The sequence below is a fragment of the Blennius ocellaris genome (genome assembly GCF_963422515.1).
Source record: "Blennius ocellaris genome assembly, chromosome: 13".
In the NCBI taxonomy this organism is placed as follows: domain Eukaryota; kingdom Metazoa; phylum Chordata; class Actinopteri; order Blenniiformes; family Blenniidae; genus Blennius; species Blennius ocellaris.
Window position 1 is genome coordinate 12,898,372 of NC_137662.1, and position 12,903 is coordinate 12,911,274.

The following is a 12,903-nucleotide window of genomic DNA, read 5'->3' on the forward strand; positions in this document are numbered from 1 at the left end:
AGCACGGTGCAATGGCTAGCAGTGGTTAAAAGTTACAGTCCAGGTTGGCCTTGGTATCCTTTCTGTCCGGAGTATGCATGACTTCCCTGTCCACATGTGAGTTGTATTCTGGGTTCTCCTGGGTTTTTTTTTTCCTCCACAGTCCAGAAAGTCTAAAGCATTCAAGATGAAATGGTGATGAATTGCCTGATGGTGTTAATGTGAGTGATTGTCTGTCTTCCTGTGTTTGCTTTGTGATGGACTTGTAACCTCTCCAGGGCATCCTCCCTTCAGTCAGTCAGCTGAGATTGAATCAAACGGCCACCCTGAAATAGATAAAGTGCTTTGGATGTCTGCAGGCTTTTGTGAGATTGGGTTGGAACTTGGGATAGATGCAATCTGGGGGGATTCAAGAGAGGAAGGTTGGGGACCACTGCATTTGAGGAGTGCTTAACTGTGCAGTATTTAAGTACAATACTCTACATACAATAGAAGTGGTGAAAAAAAAAGAAAAGAAGCTGAAAAACTGCTTACTGAATGCATTCGGTCTCCATAGCAATGTGACAACCAGTAGTAGTAATAGTTGTTGTCATAGTAGTAGTAGTAGTAATAATAATAATATATTTTATTTGCCAGTGCCTTATGACATTGTTGAAAACATTGAAAACATTAATGGATTTGCAACAGACTGACATCGTTTAAAATGGTTACCATTGTTTAAAAAGATACGTTTTAAGATATGTTTTGAAAGGCCCAGGAATTGAACGTTGCTGTCAGGTGGGAGTCATGTTGAGGCCCAAGCAGCTGAAAGCTCGGGACCCCAGGGTGTTCATGCAGGCTGGAGAGCCAGTGAGGCTGAGAGATGAGGCAGACCTGAGAGTGCGGCTGTGTGTAGATGTGGAGGAGGTCAGTGAGGTGTAGAGGACCTTGAATGTTAAAACTAAAATCTTGAACTGAATGCACTGTTGAAGTTGTAAACTGTGCAGCAGAACTGAACTACCCTGATGGTATTGGGTCATATGGCTGTAAAGCAATGATTACCAGTTTTCAAGGTAATTGTGCAAATAGAAGCAAATTATGACATTTATGAATATATACAAAAATACAAATTATGCCTAAATCCTATAATAGTTTACCACATTTTCAGAGGAATTCAAACAACAGCATGGGTTTGTTTTTGTTTCACTTTTTTCCAAGGTTCATGATTGAACATGTTATTTTCCTTTTTTGATTGTATTGTAGAAATTGTTCCATACTGAAATATATACCTGCATAGATTACTTACATCATTAAGTGACCACCAATTTAAATCAGATCAAATGCAAAGATATGAACGCACAATGTATATTTAGTAACAGTGTGTCTTTTATTTCATTGTGGTTTTTTCTAATGCTTTTCGCTGTGCTACTATACACTTATAATAAATTATAGTAACATTTCTCAATGGTCGGAGTCACTTATTTCAACCACTACATTAATCATTTGTATGTCACACTTCAACCCGGATCAGGTCCCCGCACAAGGGCGGGGTTAGTTTCGTTGTTCTGATGCAAGAACCAATAACCCCGTCCATGCGGCACACTCCGCGTACAAAAAGCAGCGCACCAGCTACAAGTGACATCACAGACCGGAATAGCTGCCTTGCAGTTTGCTCGGGATGTTGTAGCGGCGCAGTGCATACTTTTCCGTCAACTCACACGGGAGTCTGCAGAATAAACCGGAGGTAATACGACACACAAGCTGTGCTGTAAACCGCAAACAAGTAAAACTCCAGCGTGTCCCAATAGACGTCGGTTGAGCGGAGTGAATCTGTTGTTACGATGGTTGCAGTGCCAAGCTACCGTTAGCTTGCCGCTCCAAATGTTTTGGATTGTGCATAGCGGCTGAGATTTCACTGCTGGTAAAGTTTGTCACTATCACTGTGGATCATTCGGACTCGTGTGAAGACGAGTGGACCTTTCGATGAGGCGCGTCGTTGCATCAAGTCAATAAAATCGGAGTGCGCGCGACATATAAATTGAACCCTAACCCGAGCTGTTTGTTTGATTTGGCAGTTCGTGAACGCTTCTCGAGGCGCGGAATCCGTCTTCTTCGTTCCACTGGAGGGGTTTTGTACATCGTTGCTCCCCCTGGTGGCACATTGCAACACTTGATTTAACTCAGGTGAACCGTTGTAGCGAGGACCTTTCGCCACATGTTGAATGTTTGCCTCAGATAAATATAATGCGATGCAAGTCATCTGACTTTTATGCATCTATGTGCCCATTTCAACACATCTGAAATGTTTGATTATTTAGTGCCATATATTTACTGTTAAGAAGGATATAGTGCATAAGTTACCATTTGTTTGTTGCTTCTTGTACAGATAAATGTCTTCTCCAACTCTGGCAGATGAAGATGAAGTGGATGAAGAAGTGGAGTTTGTATCAGTAAGACATGTTCTATTGCCAGTAAGGTCAAATGAAGACAACTGCACTGTGATTGTGTTGTTGGTATTGGGTTGACTAATGGTAGGGTGACAAGTACAATAAGCAGTGATCGTCAGAAACAAAAGCTGACATGGCAGCAATGACTACAAGTCTGACTTCACGGTGTTGAAGATTTTACCTTTTTTTTTTTTTTTTAGAGGTACCAAATAAAATTGACTTTGTTTCAGATGACCCACTTAACATGGGGCATATCCCACTCATCCTTCCAAGCCCATGTATCGATCTACTTCATCACACTGACAATTGACACTGAATCTGTCTTGTACTTTGATCAGGAGGGGCCTCTACGACCGGTATTAGAATGTATTGACCTGTCAAGTGACAGTGATGAAGGGTGTTCATCCATGGTCGGCACAGTGAGTGGAAAATTATAAAGATTTCTTTTCAGATTTTTGTTAATATCTGCATTTTTTTTTTCTCTCCTATAAATGTAAATTTTCTTCCTCCTGCAGCTTGGAGATAAAGTCAGCCGCAACAAAGCACGTGTTGCGTCTACTCTTGACAGACTGGCACACCAGGTGGCGCAGGAGAGGAAGGAAAGGGCAGATAAATGCAAAGCATTCAAGGTGAGATCCTTTACATCAGCGGTGTCGTATATGAGGCCTCAGGCCAGAAAGAGCATAACGCATTGCCTAATCTGGAATGCCCCTGAGAAATGCGAAACCTACAGTCCTATCAGTGAAACATTCTTAGTTTTTATTAGTTTTTTGATGCTATTATTGTACTGGCCTGGCACAATCCAGATCAAGAGATGTGTGTGTGTGGCCAATGAACTGAAATCAGTTCTCTTTGGTTTTAGATTGTAATTCAGTTGTTTCTCAGGAATGTGCTTTCTCACATGATGGCAGCGTCAAATCTTCATATTGTGGTAATTGTTAACTTTGAATCAGAAAGATGTGAACCTCACACAGGCAACAGGGATAAAAAAACATTCAAGAAATGTTAAAACAAAAAACAAAAAATTCTCTTATGTTTTTATATAATCACCTGAGGTAAAAATTTATTTGTGAACGCTTCGTATTTGTCATCAAGGACATCTAACATAAAAATGAGTCTTTGCCTTGCAAGTGTGTACTATTGTGTACTTCTAGGCAAAGATAAAGGTTAATTGTAACCTGCACAGTAAGATGTTTATCTGATTATTTAGTTCTGTGGACGCATTTAAGACCCGTTGTAACAGCAACAGTGCCACCTAGTGTGTAGAACTGGGAATAAACGAATCTGCTCTTTTGGAATAAATGTTTACATCATATTTATTATTGAGGCAACTTGTTTTATCTCTGAAACTGGCATAAAAGTAGCTTTATTATATTATATTGGCATTTCATTTCCAGGAGAAGCAAATCCTACAAAAGGTTCATGGACAACACGAACTGGCTTTCAGTTCTCCAAATGGAACTAATCAGGAAGCAAAGCGCTGCGTCGACATGTGGTTAAAGATGCCAGGTACGTTTTGATCGCTCATTTTGTTGTTTGCTAATCTCTCAGCATACATTGAACAAAATCTATAGAAAAACGTCCAATAAATTGAACTGCCAGCATGTTTTTAAAGATTTTTTTTTTTTTTGTGACGTGAGCAACTCCAGTAACTCGCTTTGAACATATGTGGGTTGAATAATTGTTTTATGTAAATCATACCACCCTAATTTTGTACAATGCAGAGACTGTGACATTTAACATGTTCTACTTGCTACATTGTCTTTAGGTGTCAAACCTGGTGTGATCAGTGCTGGCTCTGGGAGACGACGGCAACCTGCTTTGATCCCAAGAACTGGTTCGCTCAGACACACTTGTCCTGTAATTAACTGTGGTCGGATTTATGAAAATGCTTCCCTTCTTGAAGGACATTTAAAAAGGTAGTCCTTTTTTTTCCCCCTCTCGTGTCTGAAGAGATATCGTGCCTTCATTGCTCACTTGTGTGAACGATAGCATTTTTTTGTTTAATCCCGTGTCTTGTGTGCAGGTTTGATCACTCCCCCTGCGACCCTGCCATCAGCCTGAAAGGCTGGCCGTCTGAACTCTTTGCATGTGTTGCCTGTGCTGAATATTTCCCAACCAAAGATGTTTGGAGGAAGCACCTTGAGTCAAAGGTGCTTTACTGACCTACTTGCGCAAATCTTTCAAAGCCTTGGTATAGTTGGAAAATAGAGCACATTATATAAAATAACCATGTTATTGTTTTGATGTCCAGGTTTCCTCCCTTTGTGCTGATGGTCACAGCATCGACCAGACCTACCAGAAAATAGTATGTTTTGCTTGCCCTTTCTGCTTCCTCTTCTTCAACCTTCGAGACGAGTGTCTTCAGCACATGTCAACCAAAAACCACTTTGCCGAGTCTCTCGCCATGAATGGTGAGGTTTCTTGTAATGTGTGAATGTAACCTTTTCAAAGCGTCTGAAAGTGTACAAACTACCTGTGTCTGCATTACAAGTGTACTGGAATTAAGGACCTACTCGGACAAAAGTAATTGTACAATGTCATCATACAAGCCACTCTTACTGTCTGTTACAGAAACCAGAGGACAAGCACTGCCGGTTCCTGTCCCACAACATGCCAAGAATCGCCTCATTGCTTTGTGCAAGGACATCACTTTCAATGTCCGATGCTCTTTATGCCACAAAGTGCTGATCTCACACCAGGAAGCTCAGGCTCACTTCAAGTACGTTCAAGCTTAAGTCCACATGTTTGTCTTTATTTATTTAAATTATGTATTTCTTGAGCTGTGCTATGTTCAAGGTGTGTCCTCCATTTCGTACGTTCTAGCTCCCCCTTGTTTCCAGTCTGGGTAAAGCAAGTGATCTGTGGATTGAATATGTGGCAGATAAGAATTTTGACTAAAGACTTATTTTTATCTTGTCTTGTTTCAGTGTGCATTGCAGACAGGGCTGCGCTGTGGCCAAGGCTGATAAAACGGTGGTGCAGGTCATAAAGCAGCTTCAAGTGCGAGGACAGTGTTCTCACTGCTGCAAAACCTTCCTCAGCCACGGTGAACTGGAGAGGCACAAAGAGTCCATGCAGCATGATGTTGAATTCAATCAAACTATGGCACAGGCACTTCTTCAGTACAGCAGGTTTAATGAAATCCAACACATTGGGAGGATTATAGAGAAAAGACAGTCTGTGGGGCATGATGCACCTTTTCCCCTAAAAAACGGGAAAAAGAGTGATCATGCTGGCTCTCCAGCGAAACGGAAAAGATTTGGTCCAGTTATGGAGGCCCACAGTCGGAGGAGATCTTTAACTGCATGGTACTGTGAGTGTGGTCTTCACTTCTCAGAGGAGGATGCAGCCAGTAAGCACCTCCTGGCTGTGAACCAGATCTTCCATCAGTGTGGTGTTTGTGGCAAACTCATGGGAGAGTCTTCAGTCACGCGTCTCCACCTGAGCCGCTTCCACGGGGGCGCACACCTCTCCAACTTCCTCTTCTACTGCCGCAAGTGCAAAGTGGAGATGCCTCGCCACGAAGACATCCTGGCGCACGTGCTGGACTCTCACAGTGGACACACCTATTACACTGAACAAGAGGTGCCCCCAGAGCTGGCCGAAGCCTTCGCCGCTAAGCCTTCCACAAGCAGCAAAGTGGAGCGGTACTCGCCGTCTGTGTCGGCGGCGCAACAGAACACAGTGGCGGCGAAGACCTGGATGTGCAGGATGTGTGAAGACGTCTTCGACTCTGAAGCGGCTGTCCACAAACACTGTAGTGACGTGAGCAGTCACAGCTTTCAGAGGTTCATGTGTGGACACTGTCCTCAGAAGTTTTTCAAAGAGTCCACCGTGCGGAGACACTGCATGAACGAGCACGACGGGCAGATCAAGAGCTCCTATTTCTGTGGCCTCTGCGACAGCATGCAGTTTGATACTGAGGAGGAGTTCTTGGAGCACTTCAACAGGCTTCACAGTAAGGACTACTATTGTATGGACGATGAGAATGAGGTTGTTCAGCCGGCCAGTGATCAGACAACCAGTCGGCACAGATGTCCATGCATGGGCTTTGAAAAGAGCAAAGAAGAAATCAAAGCTTCTTATACACAGTGCATGAAAAATCTGGCTGCCGAAGCAAAGTGTCAGTATGCGTGTGCTCCTTGTCGCGTCTCTGTTCCCTCTTATGCACAGATAAAGACCCACATCCACACAAAACACACGGCCCTGAACCTGGAAAAGACCTTTGATGTAGAATGCCAAGCTTGCCAGGAGAGTTTTGTGAGCGTACCGAATTTCCATACACATTACCACTGCCACCACTGTGCACTGGAGCCTTGTGCGAGTTCTCGGACCAACAGGAAAGACTTGAACGAAGAACCCGCCAGTGTGAAAACCCTCAATGCTGTGGAGATCGTGCCAGACTGCAATGGTCAGTTATACTCTAATTCTGTTGATGCTTTCTTTTTATGTGACTCATTAATTTAATGTTTACCATGTCACTCATAGGGATGGATGACAAAACCCTGACTGAGGTGATTGGTGAGATCAACAAAGAAAGTGAAAGTGGGTGATAAATCATGCACAATTTTTATTTGAATATACTGTATATTGCTAGTATTGTAATGACTTGGCTGTAAAGTCATTGTTTCTTTCATTCCAGGGGAATCCGATGCGGAGTTCAGAGAAGCACTGTCTCAAAGTGCAGAAGAAGCCAGAAGAGAGTCTGCTGGTACGTGTTGAGCTGGCTGAGATGTCATAATGAAGTTCAATAAAATATGTAAATACAAATGTACTCTAAAGCAATGGCTGCTAAGGAATTAACTTTCTGATGTGAGACAATATTAGACAGTGACCATAAATGTTTTTGGATTGTTCAAATGTGCAGCTGATCCCCGATGAGTCATGATGGAGTTTTATGAAATCTTCAATAAAGCACATTTGATAAAACACTAAAAGAATCTATGCTCAGCCTTAATATTTGAGACTGTAATGTCATTGGTAGCACATGTTTCATTATATATTGTGTATTAAAGTTTGCACTTCAATTCAAATTTGGTTTAAATTACTTCCATCAACTTAAATACAGTATATACCAGAAAATGGCAGTGATACACAATCACACAAGCAAAGTAGCACATACAAACTGACTGACTGAATTTTTAAAGTCTTGCCATTCTTACAGGTGTGTAAGAAACTGCATTGGCTGCATGAGGATTAATATTTAGGAAATGTTTTTATTGTATATGTTGTGAGTGTATAAATCAAAACACAATGCAAGCTTTTCATTGATATTGTGATATATTTTTTTAAATGCACCTGTTAATTGATCTCTGAGAAGAGGTCCTTGCTGAAGTCTGACCTGAATTCTATCAAAGACCTGATTTGATCATGAACTGAAAACTGGTGGCCAAAGCATTCACATACTCCTACAAAGCAAGTTCAAGCAGTGACTCTTCCCACGCTCTAAACAATGCCAAGCAGTACTGCATACTGAAGGACAGCAAACATATTTAGAATTATATCATAAAATATATATTGCAATTTTTCAGGGTTTTTTTTACATCTTTGTCTACTTATCCTTAAATTCCTATCTCTGTTTTTTGTTTTGTTTTTTACAGAGTTGGAAGAAGCTCTTCAAAGAAGTCTCCGGGAGTTTTAAAGCGGCTGTAGTTTACTATGACCTCCCTTTCATCAGATCTTCTATCAAAGTGTTTTGTACAAGATGTTTGTGTTCAAAAACCATTAAATAAATACTTTAAATCTGTCGTTCTGTGGAACACGGGGTTGCATGATCTGAAATGTCACTTTGAGCCTGTGGATTTATGCATGACACTGTTGTGAAGATTGAACAGTTTGGGGTGTTGACGCGTGCTAAAGTTGGCAGAGATGACACTGCAAGATGCCACAGCTGAACTCGTGACCACAACTGTGTCTCGGGTTGCAGTCTCGGTTTTCAGTGCAGACTCAGGGTTCAGTGTATTGTGTGCAACAATTTTTCCAAGGAAGCAGTGAAGCAAGTTTTGAGCTTCAGCTTCTAGAATACCAGGTTGTGTCGTATTAAGTTTTTTTTTGTTTGGTTTTTTTGAGTCCATAGTTGTACAAAAAAAAAGCTTTTTGCTATATAAATGTAGTCCTGGTTACATTTTTACTTTAGTAAAGCTACTAAAGTAACATATACAATAGAAGATGCTCAGACCTAGAGGCAAGTGATAGGTCTTAATGTTTTGTTGCGCCTCATTGACTTCGTACACTGACTTGAATAAATTAGACTTTTGAGTTTGAGCACTTTTTTCTAGTATTTGACCATAAATGTAAGATTGTGGCCAAATGGAAACGTCACGGGACAATTAATTAACTCTGCACCTTCTTATTTGTGGAATTTGACAGCTATGATCTAACTACGGTGTCAAGGGGTCATGTTGCATTTAAGACTTTGAAAAAGATGCTTAAAACCTCATTAAAAGTAAATAGTATTGGTTATAACTTTTAAACTGAACTAAAATGAAGTATTTTTCTATCCATCTAAACTCCTGGACAACTACTTTACATTTCTCTTAAATTGCACATGATATACAGAACAAGTGGCATCGAAGACAAAGATACATTTCTAAACATGATGTTATGTTCTGTTACTAAGGTTTTTGGTTTAAATATTCTCATTTGCACACAATGGGTTAAGTTAAATGCTTTTTGGACAATGTGCATGTATGAACAGTATGAACTTGTAATGTGAGTACAGCGTGTCGGGACCTGCAAGGGGTCCTCGGACCTGCTGTTGAGAACCGCAGCTCTGGACTCCTCGGGAAGCTTCTATGAGGAGTGACAGAGAGTGTGAAGGAAGTCACAGTCCATGTTAGGAAGTGTCCCTGGAGGAGTAGGAGTCATCTGGACGGCTTCACCGCGCACACTCTCCGGCTCGGATCGTAAACATTACGCGCTCTTCCTCACTCTCTGTCCCAGCATGGCTCAGGCCAAAATCCAGGCGAAGATGAACGAAGCGGCAATGTGCAGCAAGTTCAGCAGGACGCTGTCCATGGCGGATCGCTCCGGACTGCTGCTGGAAAATTTGGATCAGCTGGAAATGAGGTGCGGTTCATGTCATAACGGGGCCTGGCGGCGTGCGTAACGGACAGCCGAGGGGCTGCTTCCAGTTCGACTTTAAAAGCAGCTGCGCCCTACTTAGATGTCCAATAATCGCAGGTTGAAATAGTAAAAGAAAAAGTGTTGTGAGAAAACAATAAGATTGAAATGCTCATGAACTGTCTCTGTCAGGGTGGAGACGTTGCGTGACGCCGCCTCGGCCATGGAGCAGGAAAGGGAGTCCATCCTGGAAATGATTCAGTCTCTGCAGAACAGTCAAGAAATGCGTAACATCTGTGCTGGTGAGATTCACATTCACACTCCCCTCCGATGTCACATTGTGATCCAGTGAGGTCATGCTGTGAGAGCTGCCTGGTGCCTCGGCGGTGATGTTCAAGGGGTTTTTGAGCTCCACCCAGTCACAGATTTACAAGAATTTGGCTCAACATCCTGTCATTTAAAGTGTGCACAAAGGAAGTGAACCATCTGATTCTTGGCCTTTCAATTGTTGGTAGACACCATTGATCTCCTTTGATACTTGTTTCAAAAGCCCGAGGGAAACCTAAGTTTATGTGGCATAAGAAGAGTAAAACTTTGTTTCAAATTAAACCAATTCAACACAAATCAAGGCAAACAGTATTTTCTTTTTTTTTTCATCGCTGCTCCAAACATGGCTGGGATAAGTGTCAGCCAATATTTGAAAATAGGTGTACCGGTCCTGCTTAGTATATGGATAATGACGTTTACCTTGAACTGATCACATTCCACCTCTGGCAGGCATTTATGCAGCAGTATTATCATCATTTATGAGGGAGTAGAAGTACTCATGTCAATCAGCAGGATTAATAAAATTTACATTTAATAAAAAACACATTCATCTCAAAATAGTAACTATAATGTAAATATTGATATTTCAACAAGAGTATCTTCCAAAAACATACAAACCTGTCATTGGAGTTTATCAATCTGCATATCACGAGAGCTTTCAACCTAAAACAACTTGGCATAGTAAAGTTTTGTAGTGTGGTTTGCAGGTTAAAAAATACCCCCCCCCCCAAAAAAACAGATTGTAAAGTTGGCCTGGTGCAGTTGTGATTCACACTTTCGCCTCACAGCAAGAATATTCTCAGATATGAGTCTGTGTTTGGCTGCTTTCATGTGTTGAGTTGGCTTGTTTCCTCCCACAGTCCAAAAATATGTGCTTTAGGTTAAATGGAGTCTGTGTGTTAGCTTGTGATCTCCATTTTGTTTTCAGGACCCGAAATCCAGTGGATAAAGCACTATAGAAGATGAATGGATTACGGTTAAAATAATAGGATAGATAATATGAGACAACTTTAAGAAAACTAAACATAATTTTTAATTTCAAACTATATTGCCAGTGTGTGTGTGTGTGTGTGTGTGTGTGTGTGTGTGTGTGTGTGTGTGTGTGTGTGTGTGTGTGTGTGTGTGTGTGTGTGTGTAAACATGAACATTGAAAGTCCACACAATAAGAACAAGAGCAAGGATTACCACCAAATTAGACCATAAGGAGAGGAAATACTTGATCATTGTGCTACACCTACAGGGGAGATGTAATAATATTATAATCGTTTTTTTTTTCTTAACGTGTTATGTCCTAAGAATACAGCATTTTGTCGTCGTCTTGTGTCTGTAGGCGAAAGAGAAGAGTTAAGTTTGACTGCAAACCGTCTGATGGGCCGAACGCTGTCTGTGGAGATCTCCATTGGCACGATCAGAAACTCCCAGCAGGAAGAGGCCCTGCAGAAGGCTCAATCAATAATCGATGAAATAGTGAAAAAGTTACTGGATGACATGGATGGCGGTCGGCAGCGGCTGCTGACCTTGCTCTCGGCCTGCGTGTCTGAAGCCCCGCCCGGTCCCGTCGACCAGAAGTTTCAGGCCATAGTGATCAGCTGTGCCCTGGAGGACCAGAAGAAGCTCAAGCGGAGGCTGGAGACTCTGCTGAGGAACGTGCAAAGTGCCGAAAAAAACATCAAGATAATGGATCACCAGAAACTTGAAGATTCTAAAGTAGATGGAAGTCAATAAGACTTGTCACAAAAACATCAAACAAGTTCGAAATGCCACTAACTTCACGGAGGACTACTGTAATCTTCCACAAACATTTATGTAAAGCCATAAAAAGTCCTAGTTTGATGTTAAAGTGAAATTTTTGTTTTACAAAATGTAACTCAAATTGTCTTATTTTTTACTTGTTTTTACACAATACAAACACAATGCATGTTCACTTAACACAGGAAAACACAACCTGCACTCGGAGTTTGATCACTGTTTACTAATAAAACCAGTGCTGAAAATGAAATTAGGACCGAAGACACTGTGGATAATATTAAGTGATACAACAGTGTACGAATCTGTTTGTCGGGTTAAAGTGACCTATTAAGACATCAGCACTGGACTGCAACACTAGATCCAAAGGTCTTTTTCTTTTTCACCGACTACCTTTGGGTCACTGTTGACGATTCAGGGTGTGCACACACACACTACCTCTTTGTGTGAAGACATCACGAGTCATGTTTGGTGTTTATGTTTTGTTTTACCAAAGCTGATTTTATGTTAAAATTGTGTCAAATAGAAAATAAACACAATTTTAGCAGTTGATTATGAAAGTCTCTGTCTGTCTCAGCCACATGATACATGCTATAGTGAATACACTTACTCGGGGAAAGAATGGAGAACCCAATATGACCTGATTCATTGGTTCATTTTTCAGGGGTCACAATCTGAAGACAACAAAGGATGTCCTGCTAAGAAATTTACAAACTTATCGCAACACCATGAGAGTACCTGTATTTGTTGTCCCTATTGGTTAAATTTGATTTTGAGTATGGCTGGAGAATATCAAGGCAACCTGGTCAAATTTAAAGGGGAATAGGAAAGGGCATAGTATTAATCATTCATTCAAGAATTTAGATTTGTATTTGTTTATTTAGAGTTGTCTTAATTTGTGGGATTAAGAGGCAAAATAGGATACACTGTGGAAAATCTCCTCAGATTAAAGACATCATGACCTGCTTCCCATGCTGCAAATATCCCTTTATAGGGCAATCATTAAAATAATAGATATTTGTTGTAGTTGGTCAATACTTTTTTTTTATTTTATTTTGCCCAAATGCCCTTTAAATATTATACATACATTTTCCACATTGGCAGACTACTGTGTTGTCTTATAATATAAATGTATTATTTAAAAAAAATTATAAATATCAAACAACAGGCAAAAAAACAATACTGTTTATGTTACTATCAAGAGCAGAAATGTCAACAATTTTAATGATTCTAACCAGAATCCTGCACAAGTTCGACAGTCATTATCTTTATGTCCACAGCGTTTCAGTTGACTTTTACTTTTTTAAGTTTATGTTTATGGAAGAAAAGTCACCGAATATGGTCACTTGCATTATAAAGG

At 40.9% G+C, this 12,903-nt stretch overlaps 2 protein-coding genes across 4 annotated transcripts; both read left to right on the forward strand.

Moving 5' to 3' along the window:
* The first annotated feature begins 1,583 nt into the window (after window positions 1-1,583).
* Window positions 1,584-8,143, forward strand: znf451 (zinc finger protein 451). Of its 3 annotated transcripts, XM_080508113.1 has the most exons (14): window positions 1,584-1,702; window positions 2,034-2,142; window positions 2,345-2,408; window positions 2,744-2,824; window positions 2,921-3,034; window positions 3,803-3,914; window positions 4,174-4,324; window positions 4,432-4,558; window positions 4,660-4,819; window positions 4,980-5,127; window positions 5,336-6,819; window positions 6,897-6,953; window positions 7,051-7,119; window positions 8,009-8,143. In XM_080508113.1, the coding sequence occupies exons 3-14, from the start codon at window positions 2,349-2,351 to the stop codon at window positions 8,047-8,049; spliced, it is 2,604 nt and encodes an 867-aa protein (XP_080364239.1). In that variant the 5' UTR covers window positions 1,584-1,702; window positions 2,034-2,142; window positions 2,345-2,348; the 3' UTR covers window positions 8,050-8,143. The 3 variants fall into 3 exon arrangements, with proteins under 3 accessions (XP_080364239.1, XP_080364238.1, XP_080364240.1); XM_080508114.1 differs by lacking the exon at window positions 2,034-2,142 and having other exon boundaries at window positions 1,693-1,702; XM_080508112.1 differs by lacking the exon at window positions 2,034-2,142 and having other exon boundaries at window positions 1,666-1,702; window positions 2,345-2,824.
* A 1,107-nt stretch (window positions 8,144-9,250) lies between these two features.
* Window positions 9,251-12,066, forward strand: bag2 (BCL2 associated athanogene 2). The gene is made up of 3 exons (XM_080507201.1): window positions 9,251-9,476; window positions 9,663-9,772; window positions 11,128-12,066. Exons 1-3 carry the CDS (start codon window positions 9,352-9,354, stop codon window positions 11,520-11,522), a joined length of 630 nt encoding a protein of 209 aa, XP_080363327.1. The 5' UTR covers window positions 9,251-9,351; the 3' UTR covers window positions 11,523-12,066.
* The last annotated feature ends 837 nt before the right edge of the window (window positions 12,067-12,903 follow it).

Excerpts from the sequence above, each read along its gene's own strand:
- znf451 (XM_080508112.1), top strand. The coding sequence starts at position 2,636 with ATGACCCACTTAACATGGGGCATATCCCACTCATCCTTCCAAGCCCAT. Across the intron at positions 3,035-3,802 it reads ATAAATGCAAAGCATTCAAG|GAGAAGCAAATCCTACAAAA; the intron begins GTGAGATCCTTT and ends TTTCATTTCCAG. Across the intron at positions 4,325-4,431 it reads CTTGAAGGACATTTAAAAAG|GTTTGATCACTCCCCCTGCG; the intron begins GTAGTCCTTTTT and ends TCTTGTGTGCAG.
- bag2 (XM_080507201.1), top strand. The coding sequence starts at position 9,352 with ATGGCTCAGGCCAAAATCCAGGCGAAGATGAACGAAGCGGCAATGTGC. Across the intron at positions 9,477-9,662 it reads TTGGATCAGCTGGAAATGAG|GGTGGAGACGTTGCGTGACG; the intron begins GTGCGGTTCATG and ends TGTCTCTGTCAG. Across the intron at positions 9,773-11,127 it reads AATGCGTAACATCTGTGCTG|GCGAAAGAGAAGAGTTAAGT; the intron begins GTGAGATTCACA and ends TTGTGTCTGTAG.